This window comes from Oncorhynchus keta, chromosome 12 (assembly GCF_023373465.1).
Source record: "Oncorhynchus keta strain PuntledgeMale-10-30-2019 chromosome 12, Oket_V2, whole genome shotgun sequence".
Classification (NCBI taxonomy): Eukaryota; Metazoa; Chordata; class Actinopteri; order Salmoniformes; family Salmonidae; genus Oncorhynchus; species Oncorhynchus keta.
In genome coordinates this window covers 6757399-6780364 of record NC_068432.1, presented here as the reverse complement: position 1 = coordinate 6780364, position 22966 = coordinate 6757399, and the positions used below count along the sequence as shown (strand labels likewise).

Below are 22966 nucleotides of genomic sequence, written 5' to 3'. Positions count from 1 at the left end.
GAAGTATCCCCAAAACTTTTTGGGAAATTACTTGATGAACAAGTATTTTTGGCTTTGCTATTAGCCCATACAAACACATTGAATAACACATTCACTACATGGAACAGCAGATAGTCCCCCAAAAAATCAAAAGGAAGTTTGTTTCAAAGTCTCCATCCTATATCTGAGAGATACAGTGCCTTCGGAAAGTATTCAGCTTGGTATGTGCTGAGTGCAGGGAAAGCAATCACATGTGGCAGTAAGGGGAGAAAGCCATGGATTAGTGATGAAGGGGGCCGGGGTCAGGTCAGGTCACATTAAGGGAGAAAGAAATGTTTATGGCCTGTATCACTTAGTTTCCTGCCTAGCTGTAAAGAAACAATGTTTGTTCAGATGTGTAGGAGAAGACTCGGCCTAGGAGAAAGGGTTAAATATCAGTGCTTGTGTGGATTTGTTTTTGTATACTGCTGCTGTGTTGATCCTCTGGGAAGAATAAACTTGGTTTAAGCTTTCATAGTGTTCGTCGAGTTTTTACCTAACACCCTTTACTCAGTACTTTGTTAAAACACCTTTGGCGGCGATTACAGCGTCAAGTCTTCTTGGGTATGATGCTACAAACTTGGCACATCTGTATTTGGTGAGTTTCTCCAATTCTTCTGTGCAGATCCTCTCAAGCTTGGTCAGATTGGATTCTTCTGTGCAGATCCTCTCAAGCTTGGTCAGGTTGGATGTGGGGTGTTGCGACACAGCTATTTTCAGGTCTCTCCAGAGATGTTCGTTCAGGGTTCAAGTCTGGGCTCTGGCTGGGCCACTCAAGGTAATTCAGATACTTGCCCCAAAGCCAATCCTGCGCTCTGTAGCAGATTTTCATCAATGATTTCTCTGTACTTTGTTCAATTCGTCTTTCCCTCGATCCTGACTAATCTCCCTGTCCCTGCAACTGAAAAACATCTCTACAGCATGATGCTGCCACCACCATGCTTCACTGTAAAGATGGTGCCAGGTTTCCTCCAGAGATGGCGCTTGGCATTCAGGCCAAAGAGTGCAATCTTAATTTCATCAGAAAAGAGAATCTTGTTTCTCATGGTCTGAGAGTCTTTAGGTGCCTTTTGGCAACCTCAAAGCGGGCCATCATGTGCTTTTTACTGAAGAGTGGCTTCCATCTGGCCACTCGACCATGAAGGCCTGATTGGTGGAGTGCTGCAGAGATGGTTGTCCTTCTGGAAGGTTCTCCCATCTCCACAGAGGAACTCTAGAACTCTATCAGAGTGACCATCGGGTTCTTGGTCACCTCCCTGACCAAGGCCTTTCTCCTCCAACTGCTCAGTTTGGCCGGGCGGGCAGATCTAGGACAAGTCTTCGTGGTTCCAAACTTCTTATAATTTAAGAATGATGGAGGCCATTGTGTTCTTGGGGACCCTCAATGCTGCAGAATTTTTTTGTTACCCTTCACCAGATCTATGCCTTGACACAATCCTGTCTCAGAGCTCTACAGACAATTCCTTCGACCTCATGGCTTGCTTTTTGCCCTGACATGCACTGTCAACTGTGAGACCTTATATAGACAGATGTGTGCCTTTCCAAATCATGTCCAATCAATTGAATTTACCACAGGTGTACTCCAATAAAGTTGTAGAAACATCTCAAGGACGATCAGTAGAAATCGGATGCATCTGAGTGTAACAGTATAATTTTAAACCGTCCCCTCGCCCATACCCGGGCGCGAACCAGGGACCTTCTGCGCACAACGACAACAGTCACCCTCGAAGCATCGTTACCCATCGCTCCACAAAAGCAAGGGGAACTACTACTTCAAGGTCTCAGAGCAAGTGACGTAACCGATTGAAACGCTATTTAGCGCACACCGCTAACTAAGCTAGCCGTTTCACATCCGTTACATGAGCTCAATTTCGAGTCTCATAGTAAAAGGTCTGCATAATTACGTAAATAAGGTTTTTGCAAAAAATGTTTAAAAACCTGTTTTCTCTTTGTCATTATGGGGTATTGTGTGTAGATAATTAAAAAATATATATCTTTTAGAATAAGGCTGTAATGTAACAAAATGTGGGAAAAGTCAATGGGTCTGAATACTTTTTTGTTGTTGTATTTAACCACTTTTTTGGCACTAAACAGTCTCCATATATACTTCCATTAACAAATTTCGCTAGTGAAGGGGGACCTTCAAACGGGTCTTATGAGGCCTGTGGGTGTCCTAGAGCAAAACACTCGTAAGAGTCTCACCTTTCTTCAAAGGGGTCATATTAGTATGTAGCCCAAACTGTTCGGATGCTATAGATGATTTTGTTAAAATATTGATCTTCGGGATGTCTCATGGTCTGACAAACACTGCTCTAGCTCTGTCACCTTTCACCGCAGATGCGGAAGTGCAATAAAAACTATATCTCTAGCTTAAATAGACAGATTTGTATGGCCATTTTAGGGGGTTAATAGGCAGGAAATATTGATAACCTCAACTCAGCAGGCCAGATACTTCTGTAGAGGGCGAGCACCGTATATGGAATGGAGACAGCTGAGTAATTACAGGAGCACTTACAATAATTGACCCCCTCGTAGATGAATGAGGTAACAGAAGGAAGTTTTCCGGTTCCGGTTGGAGCGAGCGGTCGCATTCGCACTTCGCTCTGCAGGTTGTATAACTTTTTTCATTACATTTCATTATAGTACAACGGTTGATTTGTCTAATCTTAGCAATTCTTCTTAGCTAGCTACATAGCCGTCCTTGTATCAGAGATAATTGCATAATTATCGTATTTCGTCGCCCTAACGTAGCCTTCACTGCTATTCGCCCAGGAGCTAGCTAACGCTAGCTAACGCACACAGATTAGCATCACTGTAGTGCTATTCACTCAACTGTACGACTTGATTAGTTTACTGTTAGCTAGCTACATAATCTTAGCCATTCTTCTTAGCTAGCTACATAGCCGTCCTTGTATCAGAGATAATTGCATAATTATCGTATTTGTATTTCGTCGCCCTAACGTAGCCTTCACTGCTATTTTAGCAACGCTAGCTAACGCACACAGATTAGCATCACTGTAGTGCTATTCACTCAACTGTACGACTTGATTAGTTCAGTGTTAGCTAGCTACATAGCTGTCTTTGTTTCAAGATAATTGTGTAGTTTAGTGTGTGTAGCCTTGGAGTGATTATCTTAATTCACTGAGGTTCGCTAGCCAGCTATTGTCGTTCTTTTAACTCAACGTAACGTAAACAACACTGCTAGCTAGCCAGCTAGCCCCGAATAGCAGCACTGTAGAAATTATTACACTCAACGGAACGACTTGATTAGTGTAGTGTCAACAACGCAGCTACTGCCAGCTAGCCTACTTTAGCAGTACTGTATCATTTTAATCATTTTAGTCAATAAGATTCTTGCTACGTAAGCCTAACTTTCTGAACATTCGAGACGTGTAGTCCGCTTGTCATTCAATTTCCTTGCATTAGCGTAGCCTTTTCTGTAGCCTGTCAACTATGTGTCTGTCTATCCCTGTTCTCTCCTCTCTGCACAGACCATACAAACGCTCCACACCGCGTGGCCGCGACCACCCTAACCTGGTGGTCCCAGCGCGTACGACCCACGTGGAGTTCCAGGTCTCCGGTAGCCTCTGGAACTGCCAATCTGCGGCCAACAAGGCAGAGTTCATCTCAGCCTATGCCTCCCTCCAGTCCCTTGACTTCTTGGCACTGACGGAAACATGGATCACCACAGATAACACTGCTACTCCTACTGCTCTCTCCTCGTCCGCCCACGTGTTCTCGCACACCCCGAGAGCTTCTGGTCAGCGGGGTGGTGGCACCGGGATCCTCATCTCTCCCAAGTGGTCTTTCTCTCTTTCTCCCCTTACCCATCTGTCTATTGCCTCCTTTGAATTCCATGCTGTCACAGTTACCAGCCCTTTCAAGCTTAACATCCTTATCATTTATCGCCCTCCAGGTTCCCTTGGAGAGTTCATCAATGAGCTTGATGCCTTGATAAGCTCCTTTCCTGAGGACGGCTCACCTCTCACAGTTCTGGGCGACTTTAACCTCCCCACGTCTACCTTTGACTCATTCCTCTCTGCCTCCTTCTTTCCACTCCTCTCCTCTTTTGACCTCACCCTCTCACCTTCCCCCCTACTCACAAGGCAGGCAATACGCTTGACCTCATCTTTACTAGATGCTGTTCTTCCACTAACCTCATTGCAACTCCCCTCCAAGTCTCCGACCACTACCTTGTATCCTTTTCCCTCTCGCTCTCATCCAACACTTCCCACACTGCCCCTACTCGGATGGTATCGCGCCGTCCCAACCTTCGCTCTCTCTCCCCCGCTACTCTCTCCTCTTCCATCCTATCTTCTCTTCCCTCTGCTCAAACTTTCTCCAACCTATCTCCTGATTCTGCCTCCTCAACCCTCCTCTCCTCCCTTACTGCATCCTTTGACTCCCTATGTCCCCTATCCTCCAGGCCGGCTCGGTCCTCCCCTCCCGCTCCGTGGCTCGACGACTCATTGCGAGCTCACAGAACAGGGCTCCGGGCAGCCTAGCGGAAATGGAGGAAAACCCGCCTCCCTGCGGACCTGGCATCCTTTCACTCCCTCCTCTCTACATTTTCCTCCTCTGTCTCTGCTGCTAAAGCCACTTTCTACCATTCTAAGTTCCAAGCATCTGCCTCTAACCCTAGGAAGCTCTTTGCCACCTTCTCCTCCCTCCTGAATCCTCCCCCCTCCCTCCTCCCTCTCTGCAGATGACTTCGTCAACCATTTTGAAAAGAAGGTCGATGACATCCGATCCTCGTTTGCTAAGTCAAACGACACCGCTGGTTCTGCTCACACTGCCCTACCCTATGCTCTGACCTCTTTCTCCCTCTCTCTCCAGATGAAATCTCGCGTCTTGTGACGGCCGGCCGCCCAACAACCTGCCCGCTTGACCCTATCCCCTCCTCTCTTCTCCAGACCATTTCCGGAGACCTTCTCCCTTACCTCACCTCGCTCATCAACTCATCCCTGACCGCTGGCTACGTCCCTCCCGTCTTCAAGAGAGCGAGAGTTGCACCCCTTCTGAAAAAACCTACACTCGATCCCTCCGATGTCAACAACTACAGACCAGTATCCCTTCTCTCTTTTCTCTCCAAAACTCTTGAGCGTGCCGTCCTTGGCCAGCTCTACCGCTATCTCTCTCAGAATGACCTTCTTGATCCAAACCAGTCAGGTTTCAAGACTAGTCATTCAACTGAGACTGCTCTTCTCTGTATCACGGAGGCGCTCCGCACTGCTAAAGCTAACTCTCTCTCCTCTGCTCTCATCCTTCTAGACCTATCGGCTGCCTTCGATACTGTGAACCATCAGATCCTCCTCTCCACCCTCTCCGAGTTGGGCATCTCCGGCGCGGCCCACGCTTGGATTGCGTCCTACCTGACAGGTCGCTCCTACCAGGTGGCGTGGCGAGAATCTGTCTCCTCACCACGCGCTCTCACCACTGGTGTCCCCCAGGGCTCTGTTCTAGGCCCTCTCTTATTCTCGCTATACACCAAGTCACTTGGCTCTGTCATAACCTCACATGGTCTCTCCTATCATTGCTATGCAGACGACACACAATTAATCTTCTCCTTTCCCCCTTCTGATGACCAGGTGGCGAATCGCATCTCTGCATGTCTGGCAGACATATCAGTGTGGATGACGGATCACCACCTCAAGCTGAACCTCAGCAAGACGGAGCTCCTCTTCCTCCCGGGAAGGACTGCCCGTTCCATGATCTCGCCATCACGGTTGACAACTCCATTGTGTCCTCCTCCCAGAGCGCTAAGAACCTTGGCGTGATCCTGGACAACACCCTGACGTTCTCAACTAACATCAAGGCGGTGTCCCGTTCCTGTAGGTTCATGCTCTACAACATCCGCAGAGTACGACCCTGCCTCACACAGGAAGCGGCGCAGGTCCTAATCCAGGCACTTGTCATCTCCCGTCTTGATTACTGCAACTCGCTGTTGGCTGGGCTCCCTGCCTGTGCCATTAAACCCCTACAACTCATCCAGAACGCCGCAGCCCGTCTGGTGTTCAACCTTCCCAAGTTCTCTCACGTCACCCCGCTCCTCCGCTCTCTCCACTGGCTTCCAGTTGAAGCTCGCATCCGCTACAAGACCATGGTGCTCGCCACGGAGCTGTGAGGGGAACGGCACCTCAGTACCTCCAGGCTCTGATCAGGCCCTACACCCAAACAAGGGCACTGCGTTCATCCACCTCTGGCCTGCTCGCCTCCCTACCACTGAGGAAGTACAGTTCCCGCTCAGCCCAGTCAAAACTGTTCGCTGCTCTGGCCCCCAATGGTGGAACAAACTCCCTCACGACGCCAGGACAGCGGAGTCAATCACCACCTTCCGGAGACACCTGAAACCCCACCTCTTCAAGGAATACCTAGGATAGGGTAAGTAAGGGTAGGTAATCCTTCTCCCCCCCAACAAGATTTAGATGCAAGTGGCTGTTCCACTGGTTGTCATAAGGTGTATGCACCAATTTGTAAGTCGCTCTGGATAAGAGCGTCTGCTAAATGACTTAAATGTAAATGTAAATGTAAGGAGCAACCACAGCCATGATCTCCAAACAAAAAAAAGTCAAAGTCTGACGATCGCGGATGTTATGTTTTGTATGTCACTTTAGTCTGTCAGTTCGTTTAACATCTCCTTGCTTTGATGTGATTTTTTTTTTTTTTTTTTTACAAAACTCCAACAGACGAGTGTTGTGTTTGTGGAAGTTGAGCACAAAATGGGAATCATCCAGATGCTACTCCCCTCGCATCCACCTCTCCTCTCTCCTTTATTCACTTAGAGCTGGTGGCACAATCAAACATTTAGATTGTCGGCAAAAAAAAAGGAACGACAGGAAAAAGGTCACATGCTTGACATGCTGTGATTTGATGTGACAAGCTAAAGTGCTTTGCCACATTATGCGCTGGTCTTTCAATGTTTCAAGCTGTTCATTTCTTATTTGTGACTCGCCACACTTCCCCCATGGCCCCTAAAAACTGTTAAGAATGGGCCTGAAGTTCATATCAAATCGAATCAAATGTTATTGGTCACATACACATGGCTAGCAGATGTTAATGCGAGTGTAGCGAAATGCTTGTGCTTCTAGTTCTGACAGTGCAGTAATATCTGACAAGTAATCTAACAATTCCCCAACAAGTACCTAATACACACAAATCTAAAAAAATGGAATAAGAATATGTACATATAAATATATGGATGAGTGATGTCCGAGTGGCATAGGCATGGTGCAATAGATGGTATAAGGTGCAGTATATGCATATGAGATGAGTAATGTAACATATGTTAACATTTTTAAAGTGCCATTGTTTAAAGTGGTCAGTGATATGGGTCTCTATGTAGGCAACAGCCTCTCTGAGTTAGTGATTCCTGTTTAGCCTTCGGATGGCCTTGAGATAGAAGCTGTTTTTCAGTCTCCCAGCTTTGATGCACCTGTACTGACATCGCGTTCTGGATGGTAGCGGGGTGAACAGGCGGTGGCTCGGGTGGTTGTTGTCCTTGAGGATCTTTTTGACCTTCCTGTGACATCAGGTGCTGTAGGTGTCTTGGGGGGCAGGTAATTTGCGTTGATGGTGATGCGTTGTGCAGACCGCACCACCCTCTGGAGAGCCTTGCGGTTGAGGGCGGTGCAGTTGCCGTACCAGGCGGTGATACAGCCCGACAGGATGCTCTCGATTCTGCATCTGTAAAAGTTTGTCAGGGTTTTAGGTATCAAGCCAAATTTCTTCAGCCTCCTGAGGTTGAAGAGGCGCTGTTGCACCTTCTTCACCACACTCTCTGTGATGTGTATGCCAAAGAACTTAAAACTTTACACCTTATCCGCTACTGTCCCTTCGATGTGGATAGAGGGGTGCTCCTTCTACTGTTTCCTGAAGTCCATGATCATCTCCTTTGTTTTGTTGACGTTGAGTGAGAGGTTGTTTTCCTGACACCACACTCCGAGTGTCCTCACCTCCTCATCGTTGTTGGTAATCAAGCCCACTACTATTGTGTCATCTGCAAACTTGATGATTGAGTTGGAGGCATCCATGGCTACGCAGTCATGGCTGAACAGGAAGTACAAAAGGCCGTAAGCATACACTTGGGCCCCAGTGTTGAGGATCAGCAAAGTGGAGATGTTGTTTCCTACCTTCAACACCTGGGGTCGGCCCTTCAAGTCCAGGACCCAATTGCACAGGGCAGGGTTGAGACCCAGGGCCTCCAGCTTAACGATGAGCTTGGAGGGTTCTATGGTGTTGAATGCTGACCTGTAGTCAATGAACAGCATTCTTACATTGGAATTACTCTTGTCCAGATGGGATAGGGCAGTGTGCAGTGTAATGGCAATTGCATCGTCTGTGGACCTGTTGGGGTGGTATGCCAACTTAAGTGGGTCTAGGGTGGCAGGTAAGGTGGAGGTGATATGATCCTTGACTAGTCTCTCAAAGCACTTCATGATGACAGAAGTGAGTACTATGGGGCGGTAGTGGGTGTGTGATTGATATAGCCACTCTCAGGCAGGTTGTGTGTTTCATTATGCAGATACGGCACATGCCACAACATTTACATGCAGACTCACTACTAGCACAAAGCAACAAACTCTTCTTCTTGTCAGTCGCCTCCTAAGTTATTCATTGCCCTTCACTGAGACCACTACTGTACATATACCTTTGGGATGGCGTCTATTACATTGAATTTAAGGCTTGGAAGATATACAGTTGAAGTCGTAAGTTTACATACAATTAGGTTGGAGTCATTAAAACTCATTTTTCAACCACTCCACAAATTTCTTGTTAACAAACTATAGCTTTGGCAAGTCGGTTAGGACATCTACTTTGTGCATGACAAGTAATTTTTCCAACAATTGTTTACAGACAGATTATTTCACTTATAATTCACTGTATCACAATTCCAGTAGGTCAGAAGTTTACATACACTAAGTTGACAGTGCCTTTAAACAGCTTGGAAAATTCCAGAAAATAAATTATGTCATGGCTTTAGAAGCTTCTGATAGCCTAATTGACATAATTTAAGTCAATTGGAGGTGTACCTGTGGATGTATTTCAAGGCCTACCTTCAAACTCAGTGCCTCTTTGCTTGACATCATGAGGAAATCTAAAGAATCAGCCAAGACCTCAGAAACAAATTGTAGACCTTCACAAGTCTGGTTCACCCTGGGGAGCAATTTCCAAATGCCTGAAGGTACCACGTTCATCTGTACAAACAATAGTACGCAAGTATAAACACCATGGGACAACGCAGCCGTCATACCGCTGGTGCGAAAAGTGCAAATCAATCCCAGAACAACAGCAAAGGACCTTGTGAAGATGCTGGAGGAAACCGGTACAAAACTATCTATATCCACAGTAAACGAGTCCTATATCGACAAAATCTGAAAGGCCGCCCAGCAAGGAAGAAGCCACTGCTCCAAAACCGCCATAAAAAAAGCCAGACTACGGTTTGCAACTGTATGGGAACAAAGATCGTACTTTTTGGAGAAATGTCCTCTGGTCTGATGAAATAAAAATAGAACTTTTGGCCATAATGACCATCGTTTTGTTTGGAGGAAAAAGTGTGATGCTTGCAAGCCGAAGAATACCATCCCAACCGTGAAGCACGGGGGTGGCAGCATCATGTTGTGGGGGTGCTTTGCTGCAGGAGGGGCTGATGCACTTGACAAAATAGATGGCATCATGAGGCAGGGAAATTATGTGGATATATTGAAGCAACTTCTCAAGACATCAGTCAGGAAGTTAAAGCTTGGTCGCAAACGGGTCTTCCAAGTGGACAATGACCCAAAGCATATTTCCAAAGTTGTGGAAAAATGGCTTAAGGACAACAAAGTCAAGGTATTGGAGTGACCATCACATAGCCCTGACCTCAATCCTATAGAACATGTGTGGTCAGAACTGAAATAGCGTGTGCGAGCAAGGAGGCCTACAAACCTGACTCAGTTACACCAGCTCTGTCAGGAGGAATGGGCCAAAATTCACCCAACTTATTGTGGGAAGCTTGTGGAAGGCTAACTGAAACGTTTGACCCAAGTTAAACAATTTAAAGGCAATGGTACCAAATACTAATTGAGTGTATGTAAACTTCTGATGCACTGGGAATGTGAATAAATAAATAAAAGCTGAAAGAAATAATTCTCTCTACTATTATTCTGACATTTCACATTCTTAAAATAAAGTGGTGATCCTAACTGACCTAAAACAGGGAATTTTTACTAGGATTAAATGTCAGGAATTGTGAAAAACTGAGTTTAAATGTATTTGGCTGATGACTATGTAAACCTCCGACTTCAACTGTATCAGCGTGCAGCTCACACAGTCAGTTAGTCATCAGTCAGTTTGTCGACGTTCAACCCCTCATGTTTTGGGCCCACTGATGCATTCTGAGGATTCTTCACCCCAAATGATGGGGCGAACATAAATAATAATTATAATCTGAGTTTACAGCCTGAAGTTAGGCCCTTTTCTCTTTTAGTTTTCTCTTTGATGTCGCTGTGTTTTTTTCCTCAGATCTGAGCATTTCTCTGTGGCAGAGCATGGGAGCACGGGCGATGTGCTGACTCGGATGTGCGGGCAGGCTAGTCAGACAGGCAGCGTGACTTTGGACAGTTTGAAGGGTACGGGGCTCGATGTGTCCCACTGGGTCCTATGTGCTCCTATAATAAGACTGGAAGGAGGCTGTTGGGGAGGAGGGAATTTACTGGAGCACGACTCCCCTTAGGGCATCTTCAGAGGAACCAGCTCCTTTATCTCTGTCTCTCTCTCTCTGATGCTCTGCTTTGAGCTCTCACTCAGTGAAGTGGCTTGTTAATAATCGCAGACACACACAAACACACACAAACTCCGATACACACGTATACTGCACACACACACTCCTATTTTTTATATTTATTTTTGTACTGTCCTCATCCAGACTGGGAAACAGTACTAACAGCCCAGGCCAGAACATCATCGACCATACGGATTAGAGGTCGACCGATTATGATATTTCAACGCCGATACCGATTATTGGAGGACCAAAAAAGCCAATACCTATTAATCGGACGATTTTTATATATATATATTTGCAATAATGACAATTACAACAATACTGAATGAACACTTTTATTTTAACTTAATAGAATACATCAATAAAATTAATTTACTCTCAAATAAATGATGAAACATGTTCAATTTGGTTTAAATAATGCAAAAACATTGTTGGATAAGAAAATGCAATTATGTGCCATGCAAAAAAAAGCTAACGTTTAAGTTCCTTGCTCAGAATATGAGAACATATGGAAGCTGGTGGTTCCTTTTAACATGAGTCCCAGTTAAGACGTTTTAGGTTGTAGTTATTATAGGAATTATAGGACTATTTCTCTCTATACCATTTGTATTTCATATACCTTTGACTATTGGATGATCTTATAGGCACTATAGTATTGCCAGCCTAATCTCAGTAGTTGATAGGCTTGAAGTCATAACCAGCGCTGTGAAGCAAGCATTACGTAGAGCTGCTGGCAAACGCAGGAAAGTGCTGTTTGAATGAATGGTTACGAGCCTGCTGCAGGCTACCGCCGCTCAGTCAGACTCCTCTATCAAATATCAAATCATAGACTTAATTATAATATAATAAACCCACAGAAATACACGAGCCTTAGGTCATTAATATGGTCAAATCCGGAAACTATCATTTCGAAAACAAACGTTTATTCTTTCAGTGAAATACGGAACCGTTCCGTATTTTATCGAATGGGTGGCATCCCTAAGTCTAAATATTACTGTTACATTGCACAACCTTCAATGTTATGTCATAATTATGTAAAATTCTGGCAAATTAATTACGGTCTTTGTTAGTAAGAAATGGTCTTCACACAGTTCGCAACGAGCCAGGCGGCCCAAACTGCTGACTCTGCATGCACAGAACGCAAGAGAAGTGACACAATTTCCCTAGTTAAAATAAAATAATGTTAGCAGACAATATTAACTAAGTATGCAGGTTTTAAAAATATATATACTTGTTGATTTTAAGAAAGGCATTGATGTTTATGGTTAGGTACACATTGATGCAATGACAGTGCTTTTTTGCAAATGCGCTTGTTAAATCATCACCCGTTTGTCGAAGTAGGCTGTGATTCGATGATAAATTAACAGGCACCACATTGATTATATGCAACGCAGGACAAGCTAGATAAACTAGTAATATCATCAACCATGTGTAGTTAACTAGTGATTATGTTAAGATTGATTGTTTTTTATAAGATAAGTTTAATGCTAGCTAGCAACTTACGCGAGTGCAGCAAGGAGCCAAGGTAACAGGTGGTCAGCCTGCCACGCAGTCTCCTCATGAAGTGCAATGTAATCGGCCATAATCGGCGTCCAAAAATGACGATTACCGATTGTTATGAAAACTTGAAATCGGCCCGAATTGACCGGCCATGCCAATTAATCGGTCAACCTCTAATAAGGATGATCACAGTCCAAAGGATGAACAATTTAACATTTAGGCTTTTATCCATAGCCCCATGGTCATTTTACCCTATACACGGCCAGCATATGCATACTGTGCTGCTGCTGAGAAGTTTCTGGTAAGCTAAAATCTCCTCTCGGATCCTCTCTCGTCTATCTTTCCACTTTGTATCTCTTCTATGAAGTTGTAACCTGCTTAAAGGGTAGGAAGCATAAGTAAGAACACAGTGTGGTCACAGTGTGGTCAAAGACATAGTAACTTAGTTGTAATCACAATCCGGTTACCTAAAAGTACAAACAGTCATGTTTTTGGGTTATTACAAACTGTATTTATTAACTTATTTCCGGATATCTTCAAAACTACACACAATGCACTATTTCTCAACATCATATGGAGAATCTACTCTGTGCTACCAAGTTTGTATGCTTGCTCGGTAGCTCGCGCAACGTTAGCCTCTTGCCGTGCTAGCATGTGATTACATTCCAGAAGTGTTAGCGGTGTTGAGATAAAATCCACCACTCACGTGGGAGTGTGATGTAAACAAGGAGCAGACGTGGCACATGCAGCCATGCCGCATCCTAATGCTCTTCACGGATGTGTTATCTATTGGGAACCCGTTTGCATGGCAGGATCTAGTGCCTTCTTGCCGTGGGCTCAACACGAAAAATAAAATCAAACTTGCTTGCTCCAAACGTACAGTACCTCATCTGTTCTCCTATTTGTTTTGTCTTTACGGCATGTTCTCTGTGAGTAGGCTAAACTTTGGTTTACTTTAATGTACCTGTAAGCTAGCCTCGGTGCTGATTAGCAACAACGGCATTCTTCGGGAATTCTGATCATTTTTATGTAATAACTCGAAAAATGTAAAAGTGAAGTGTAACTTTGCATTGGGACTTTTGATGTGTATACTAATGCAATTCCATATGTTACATGTGATTACATTTATGCTACCTATCCTTTAACCTTCTCTGTCATGTTTCTTTCTTCCACTGACGACCATGTATCTGAATGACACTCAAGCCAGAAAACGTTCAGAGGATGTTTAAAGAACGTTATAAGGGAGTGTAATGTCATAGTATATTTCATTTAATCATTAAAAAATATATATATAGAGAAAAAAAAATATATATATATATATATATATATATATAGAGAGAGAGAGAGCGTCTTGCTAGGTCCCTGCTGAGCTCTCAGGTCCTCCCCTGCCAACTCCTAACACGGCATCGGCAAGTGCAAATGTTACGGATGTCACATTTCTGCTTTGCAAACACACGTGACCCCCCCCCCCTCCTTGACAACGTTGTGAAGAAACCTGTGGAATAAGCTTACGGTACGTTCTTAACTACACAAAGATCAATAGCTATGAGAAACACAGTGCTAAAACAGGAACGAGTGGGGCGTAGGGACCCAACACTTTTAGCGGCAGCCATCTTGTTATTATATTCAGGAAGTAGCTGTTGCCAGGTTGGATAGAGAAATTACTTCTACAGGATATTGGACATTGACTTTCCACCATTTTCTAAAAGCAGGAGGCCAGTTAGCCTGTTAGCTACGGTCTTTATTGAGTACTAGCCTGACTAGACTTAGCATCTCTTTCAGTGGCTTGTGAGCAAAGACATTACTTTCACAAAGGGGTCCTGTTCACACCTGCTTGTCACCCCCCGAGCTTCTGAGTGGCACTCAATTTAATCTAATTAGGCCCATATTGAGTAATCATTACAAATGATCCTGTTGTCCTCTCTCCAGCTCCTTCTAATTACATACTGTGTCTTAATTGCCACCATCATGTCATGTATGGGGGGAAGAGGGTTGGGCTAATCGGTTAGCGCTCTCTAATTAGCTTTTATGCTAGTGTCATGGAAGCCCTAGACTTGTTCAGCCATGTGGATATATGAGGATATGTGAGAGTGGGCGATATGCAGAGATGATATGGCTTTAGCTTTCCCGGGGTCAAGCATGAAATTATGGACTTTTGTCAACAACAACAACAAAAATATCAACCAGGCACTGAAAATTGTTTTTGATGTTTGTACAAAACATTAAGAACACCGGCTCTTTCCTTGACAGACTGACCATGTGATTGGATTGTGTATGTGTGCCATTCAGAGGGTGAATGGTCAAAACAAGATATTTAAGTGCCTTTGAACGGGGCATGGTAGTAGGTGCCAGGCACTCCGGCTTGTGTCAAGAACTGCAACGCTGCTGTTTTTTTTTTTTACGCTCAACAGTTTCCTGTGTGAATCAAAAATGGTCCACCACCCAAAGGACCTCCAGCTAACTTGACACAACTGTGGGAAGCATTGGAGTCAACATGGAACGCTTTTGACACCTTGTACAGTCCATGCCCAGACTAATTTAGGCTGTTCTGGGGGGGGGTGCAACTCGATATCAGAAAAGTGTTATAATGTTTTTTACATTCAGTGTATAATACTCATGTGACGTCAGTATGAAATGTATAATATTAATCCCCATACTGAGCATTGCTGTTTCGAAATTTATCCCATGCTGTCTCACCATTATACTTGAGTTATTTTTTCATCATCAGTCTGTGACTGACATTACACTGAATAATGTTCTAAATTCAAAATGCTTTATCGGCATGGCAAAAAAATCATAAATAATTCTAACAAGTTCTCACACAAAACCTAATGAAAATATAATTATTCTCTCAACACTAAAGCATCTCAAATACTGTATATGGCCTAATGTGCCACGGAGACAAATTGGCTGTTGACAGACACTTTTTAGTGGTCTCACCTGTTTCTTTGAGTTGAAGTGATTTGCTTTATCTGCATTCAATTGGGATAGAATGCGTCCCAAATGACACCCTATTGTCACGCCCTGGCCTTAGTTATCTTTTTTTTCTTTATTATTTTGGTTAGGTCAGGGTATGACATGGAGGATTTATGTGTTTAGTCTAGTCTAGGGTTTTTGTATGTTTATGGGGTGTGTCCTTTCTAGGTGTTTATGTCTATGGTTGCCTAGATTGGTTCTCAATTAGAGGCAGGTGTTTATCGTTGTCTCTGTTTGGGAACCATATTTAGGCAGCCATGTTCTTTGGGTATTTTGTGGGTGATTGTCTTCTGTCTTTGTGTCATTGCACCAGATAGGACTGTTTCGGTTTTCACATTTGTTGTTTTGTATTTTGTAGTGTTATCGTCTATATTAAAGATGTTGAACACTAACCACGCTGCATTTTGGTCCTCCTCTCCTTCAACGGAAGAAAACCGTTACACCTGTTCCCTAAATAGTGCACTACTTGTGACTAGTGCACTACAAAGGTAATAGAATGCCATTTGGGACGAAGACAGAAGCTCAACAGAAAATCAGCCGCTCAGGGACATTTCTGTTCTTTCCTCATCGCTTTTTTTTCTGCCATCCATTGTGATGAGACTGATCTCAGTGTAAATCCCCCCTGATGCCATTTTAATGCCATCCTATCCATGCATTGTACAGTTAATCCAGACCAAGGTCCCACATGTGTTGCATTGGCCATTGGTCTCACTGAGAGAGTGCCTTGTAAACAGGCTGCAAAAAGGTTTACAATGTATTTCAATGGAGAGATGTACACCTTAGTTGGATAGAGACATGCTGTAGCGTTGAGGTAGATTTCACAGAGAGGGCAGTGAAAAGAACATTGATCACCTATTATGGATTATGCTTTTCTTGCAGAGGTGGTTCGCCCATCAATCCTTGTTTGAGATTATCCTTCTTTGAGGAGTAACCTCTCTGAGACCTGAATACATTTGTGAGCAACATCGCAGCTAATTTCTGGGCTTAAGCTCAGTGGGCTAATGTTATTATTGACTTATGCAGGTTCGATTCCACTGTATCAAAGCACAACAAAGCTAACCTCTCCACATGCTGTGTGTATGAGGCAGTGAAGTCCATTCTACTTTGGCTCATTATTACCCCCAATACCCTGGTGCGTGCGTGTACATATATACAAAAGTATGTTGACACCCCTTCAAGTTAGTGGATTCGGCTATTTCAGCCACACCCGTTGCGGACAGGTGTATAAAATTGAGTACAACAACATTGGCAGTAAAATGGTCTTACTGAAGAGCTCAGTCACTTTCAACGTGGCACCATTATAGGATGCTATCTGTCCAACAAGTAAGTTAGTCAAATGTCTGCCCTGCTAGAGCTGCCCTGGTCAACTGTAACTGCTAATATTGTGGTGTGGTAATGTCTAGGAGCAACAACGGCTCAACTGTGAAGTGGTAGGCCACACAAGCTCACAGAACGGAACCGAGTGCAGAATCTGTCCTCAGTTGCAACCCTCACTACCGAGTTCCAAACTGCCTCTGGAAGCAACGTCAGCACAATATCTGTTTGTCGGGAGCTTCATGAAATGGGTTTCCATGGCTGAGCAGCCGCACACAAACGTAAGATCACCATGTGCAAACCGTCAGTCGATTGGATTGGTGTAAAGCTCACTGCCGTTGGACTCTGGATTATTGGAAATGCCTTCTCTGGAGTGATTGATCAGACTTCACAATCTGGTTTTGGCAGATGCCAGGAGAGCGCTACCTGCCCCAATGCACAGTACCAACTGTAAAGTTTGGTGGAGGAGGAATAATGGTCTGGGGCTGTTTTTCATGCTTCTGGCTAAGCCCCTTAGTTCCAGTGAAGAAAAATGTTAATGCCACAGAATGCAATGACATTCTAGACGATTCTGTGCTTCCAACTTTGTAACAGTTTGGGGAAGGCCCTTTCCTGTTTCAGCATGACTATGCCCCCATGCACAAAGTGAGAATTTGACTGACCTACACAGAGCCCTGACCTCAACCCCATCAAACAACTTTGGGATGAATTGGAACGAATGCGAGCCAGTTCTAATTGCCCAATATCAGTGCCCGGCCTCACTAATGCTCTTGTGGCTGAATGGAAGCCCCCGCAGCAATGTTCCAACATCTAGTGGAAAGCCTTCCCAGAAAAGTGGAAGCTGTTATAGCAGCAAAGGGGGGACCAACTCCATATTAATGCCCATGATTTTGGAATGTGATGTTTGACGAGCAGGTGTCCACATCCTTTTGGTCATGCAGTGTATGTATGTGTCTGTAATGTGTCTCTAAGCTCATTTTCCTCTCTGCCCACACAGTTCTGCTGGGTGTGTTGACGGTGTGTGCCCAGACAGAGATGAAGAGGGTTGTCGGTGACAATGCTACACTGCCCTGTCACCACCAGTTCTGGGCAGGCGACGCCCCCACGCTGGACATCGAGTGGCTCCTCCTCAAGCCCAGCTCCAAGCAGAGAGTGGTGAGAGTGGCTGACTTGACTGACGACTTGGGGTGCATCTCAATTGACTAAAGTGTCTTCCTCCCCTTGTGTCCTTTCCTCCATAACTAGACATGCGAAAGAACTTTCCTGGTTTCTCAATCTATATTGCTGTCACGTACCCTGTGTTTTCAGATCAGTAGGAGAGGACACAAGGACAGAAAGCAACTCCGTACTATTGAGATGTATCATAGAACCAGAGGAAATTATAGCATATATGTGTGTTCCTTTGTACAGGAAAGAGAAGTATATGGGAGGAGGGAGCACAAAGCTCTAGAGCAGTGGGCATTACTACCGCATGACATAAGATACATAAGATACAGTGCGTCACTATCTCCAGTTCATTGAGGCCAATATTAGTCTATAGGGACCCCCTCTTCTCAATGACTAGGAGGACCCCCAAAGGACTGAATCAAACTCTCATCCACTTCTCTCAACTTCAGAGATCTGCCTCTTTCAGCATGCAGGCTGTCTTGTTTTTGTCATTCTGGTTTCACTGAATCCATCTGCAGCTCTTTTTTTATGACCGGGAATTGGCAGGTGGGCATAGTTTTCTTTCCATTTGGCCTCCAAGGTGCTGTCAGGCTCGTTAGACCAATACGTCCGCCTACTTTCTCCTTCCCCTCTCTCCCTGCTGGTTAATAAAAGTGCTGCTACAGTTTGCCTTTGGGCGAATGATCGTTTACTAGGCTTGCGGTTTATCCGCGGAAATAAAATCTCATTCGCCCACTTTACAGGCTCTGCGTGGATATCCATGGTGATATGTAATACCTGCAATGGGGGTTATACACTTTAAGTGCTGTAGGGGGAAAACATATGCATTTGTTTTTTTGTTTTTTTCCGTACATGGTCAAATTATGAAATGAAGTCTTGATCCTTGCATTTGTTGATTTAGAAACATCCCTACATAGTCAAGTAATGAAGGAATGTTTTGTTTTGTCTTTGTGTCTAAGATAATGCTGTGGTAGACACAGTTTGTTCATGGGTATTTCTATTAACTAGGGTACCAGGAGGGGTAAAAGTAAGGCGGTAAAATAGTGGGGGTACGCCATACCGGTAAATTGTGAGCCTATCACAATTAATAAAACATGCCCCAAAAAAACTATAGGCTATTACACCATTATGTAACATTAATGCGTGTCAACCGCATGAAAAATGTGTGAATTGACTGGAAGCCAGGTGGTACACGCTCCAAATTGGTTTGTGGTTTGAGTAGAACATTTACATTTTGTCATTGTGGAGAGATGATGAGCGGCTTTCGGCTCACCGAACCGAGGCGCACGTGGACAACAGTGAATGTGTCAATTCAGGCTACAAGTGTAGGCCTAATGACAATTGCAGAATGTCATTACAATACACGTGGGTGTTTTGTAACGGATGTCTCTTTCCATTCATCAAATTGCGGGTGCACATTGCACTGTTGGGGTTTGGATGCTGAAATGATTTTGTGAGTGGATGAATGTGCGCAAGTAGCCTGCAGGAGTGACTTTGTTATGTGATGAAAACATCATGACTGGTTGTGTTTATGACACATTAAAAGGCATAGGCTGTGTGTCCATAAGGCTAGGGGAAGCTTTCCCTAAAGTAAATTGAATTGCCAAAAATGACATAGCCTAATTAGCTTACTCCTGTCTATACAAAAAGAAATAAAGTCGCTCAAAATAGGCTACTACAACAGAAAGCATGATTTGGCCACAGAGGATCGCTGTGGATTGTTTTAAATTGCATAGCCTACTCTCGTTAAGGCCCGCAATTTGGGCAGCACGCGCTGCAAATACCAAATAGAGGATTGTTGAGTTGCGACTGTCAGTAAAAAGCAGAGATTCAGCCAGGCATATTGTAACGGCTTTCTTGTGGTGAAGGAGAGTCGGACCAAAATGCAGCGTGATGATGATTCATGATATTTTAATGAAGGAAAAAACTATACATGAAGAAACTACAAAATAATGAAATGTGAAAACCGAAACAGCCCTATCTGGTGCAAACACAAAGACAGGAACAATCACCCATGAAATACTCAAAGAATATGGCTGCCTAAATATGGTTCCCAATCAGAGACAACGAAAATCACCTGACTCTGATTGAGAACCGCCTCAGGCAGCCATAGACTATGCTAGACACCCCACAAAACCCCAAGACAAAAACGCACCACAAAAACCCCATGTCACACCCTGGCCTGACCAAATAAATGAAGACAAACATACTATACTTCGACCAGGGCGTGACACATATCGCAATATAAAAAAATACAATCGCAGTAAAACATTTTGGAATGCAAATGGCTATTGCTGTAAAGAGATGACAAACATAAAAGAAAATATTTTGATACATTTATTCATACTAGAAGATATAGTCCCGACACAAATCTGGGGTTGCTACCTAAGCCGGCTGGTCTTTCGTTCATTTGGTTCGGTTGCCAGACACGCGACCCAGTCATTCAGTTATACTGGCTGGCTACGTTCTTATCCATTGCTTGCTAGCTAACTTATAGTTATGTCAAACAGTGCAGCCTGCTTGTACAATTTATTTTGTGTTATTTTGTATTTCATTTTTTACCTTTATTTAACTAGGCAAGTCATTTAAGAACAAATTCTTATTTAAAATGACTGCCTACCCCGGCCAAACCCAGACGACAGGACTGTGTCGAGGCATAGATCTGGGAAAGGGTAGCAAAGAATTTCTGCAGCATTGAAGGTCCCAAGAACACAGTGGCTCCATCATTCTTAAATGGAAGAAGTTTGGAACCACCAAAGCTGAGCTGGCTGCCCGGCCAAACTGAGCAATCGGGGGAGAAGGGCCTTGGTCAGGGAGGTAACCAAGAATCCAATAGTCACTCTGACAGAGCTCCAGAGTTTCTCTGTGGAGATGGGAGAACCTTCCAGAAGGACAAACATCTCTGCAGCATTTCACCAATCAGGCCTTTATGGTAGAGTGGCCAGACGGAAGCCACTCCTCAGTAAAGGGCACATGACAGCCCACTTGGAGACAAGATTCTCTGGTCTGATGAAACCAAAATTGAACTCTTTGGCCTGAATGCCAAGCGTCACGTCTGGAGAACCTGGCACCATCCCTACGATTAAGCATGGTGGTGGCAGCATAATTCTGTGGGGATGTTTTTCAGCGGCAGGGACTGAGAGACAAGTCAGGATCAATGGAAAGATGAATGGAGCAAAGTACAGAGAGATCCTTGATGTAAACCGTCTCCAGAGCACTCATGACTTCAGACTGGGCCGAAGGTTCACCTTCCAACAGGACAACGACCCTAAGCACACAGCCAAAACAGTGCAGGAGAGGCTTCTGGACAAGTCTCTCAATGTATTTGAGTAGCCCAGCCAGAGCCCGCACTTGCACACGATCGAAGTCCTGAAAATAGCTGTGCAGCGACGCTCCCCGTCCAACCTGACAGAGCTTGAGAAGATCTGTAGAGAAGAATGGGAGAAACTCCCCAAATACAGGTGTCCCAAGCTTGTAGCGTCATAAACAAGACTCAAGGCTGTAATCGCTGCGAAATGTGCTTCAACAAAGTACTTGAGTAAAGGGTCTGAATACTTATGTAAATGTGATATTTCAGTTTTCTAAAAACCTGTTTTTGCTTTGTCATTATGGGGTATTGTGTGTACATTTATGAGGGGGAAAACGATTAAATCAATTTTAGAAGAAAGCTGTAATGTGGCCTGTGGAATGTTGACACGCTGCTTTTCAACGTCTGTGCAAAGTTGCTGGATATTGGTGGGAACTGGAACACGCTGTCGTAATCATCGCTCCAGAGCAGCCCAAACATGCTTAATGGTCTGGTGAATGTCCAAGAAGAACTGGGACATTTTCAGCTTCCAGGAATTTTGTACAGAGCCTTGCAACATGGGGCTGTGCATTATCATGCTGAAACATGATGAGATGGCGGCGGATGAATGGCACGACAATGGGCCTCAGGATCTCGTCACATTATCTCTGTGCATTCAAATTGTCATCAATAAAATGCAATTGTGTTCATTTACCTGAAACTTATGCCTACCCATAGGATAACCACACCGCCACCATGGGGCACTCTGTTCACAACGTTGACATCAACAAACTGCTACACGTGGTCTGCTGTTGTGAGGCCAGTTGGACGCACTGTCAAATGTTCTAAATTGACCCTAGAGGTGGCTTATAGTAGAGAAATTAACATTAAATTATCTGGCAACAGCTCTGATTGACATTCCCGCAGTCGGCATGCCAATTGCACTCTCCCTCAAAACTTGGGACATCTGTGGCATTGTTGTGTGACAAAACTACACATTTTAGAGTGGCCTTTTATTGTCCCCTGCACGAGGTGCACCGTATAAGGATCATGCTGTTTAATCAGCTTCTTGATATGCCACACCTGTCAGGTGGATGCATTATCTTGGCAAAGGAGAAATTCTCACTAACAGGAATGTAAACTAATTTGTGCACAAAATTTGAGAGAAATAAGCTTTTTGTGCATATGGAATATTTCGGGGATGTTTTATTTCAGCTCATGACACATGGGACCAACACTTTGCATGTTGCAGTGTATATATATTTTTTGTATATGTAATACCTCTCTTTGCTTTGATAGACATGAATGAGCCTGCAGCTCATCTCTCCAGCGTTTCACTTCATAATTTATTTCCTTATAGAATCATAGCCGGGTGAAGGGTTCTGGAGGAGCTGCAGCACCACTGATACATTGAAATACATTTGTGAAGTTATACTGAAGGTGCTGCAGAGCCCCTGAAAAATTGTAATACATTTGCCAAAGTTACAGAGTTACTGCTGTCTGTGCAGAAATAAATGAAATAATTCAGAATGGCCTACGACACCATGAGAAAGCATATAATTTAGCCACGGAGGATCAGCTTCTTCTTTAAAAAAGCCTAGCTGTACAGTGCAGCCCAATAACAAGGAATAGCCTACAGTCGGGAACGTGCGGCAAATCTGTCAGTGAACAAACAGCATACAGACAAAACAGGCCTTTGGCAATACTTAAAATGGCTCCTGCTGAAAAGAGGACTTTAATCTGTCTGCTGTAGGCCAGCAAAATATTTCATACATTTTCTAAAAGGCCTATTGTTTTACAAAGTAAAACAAGCGAGAGGCTCTTGGCACGAGCACATCAGCCATCGCCAGCGAGTGAGCACCGCATCATTAGGTGAGTCAGTGAAGCTGGAAAGCATTTTTAGGACTATAGTTTCCTCCTCATATTGTAGGCTACAATATGTGTTT

General features: G+C 44.2%; 1 protein-coding gene across 2 annotated transcripts in view; it reads left to right on the top strand.

Annotated features, from left to right (window-relative positions):
- The window catches only part of LOC118390917 (CXADR-like membrane protein), a 135925-nt gene that overhangs the window by 90116 nt on the left and 22843 nt on the right, over positions 1 to 22966 (top strand). For both annotated transcript variants that reach the window (XM_035781735.2, XM_035781732.2), the window contains exon 2: positions 17565 to 17722. In XM_035781735.2, coding sequence (XP_035637628.1) covers positions 17565 to 17722 — 158 coding nt within the window. The remainder of the gene's footprint in view (positions 1 to 17564; positions 17723 to 22966) is intronic.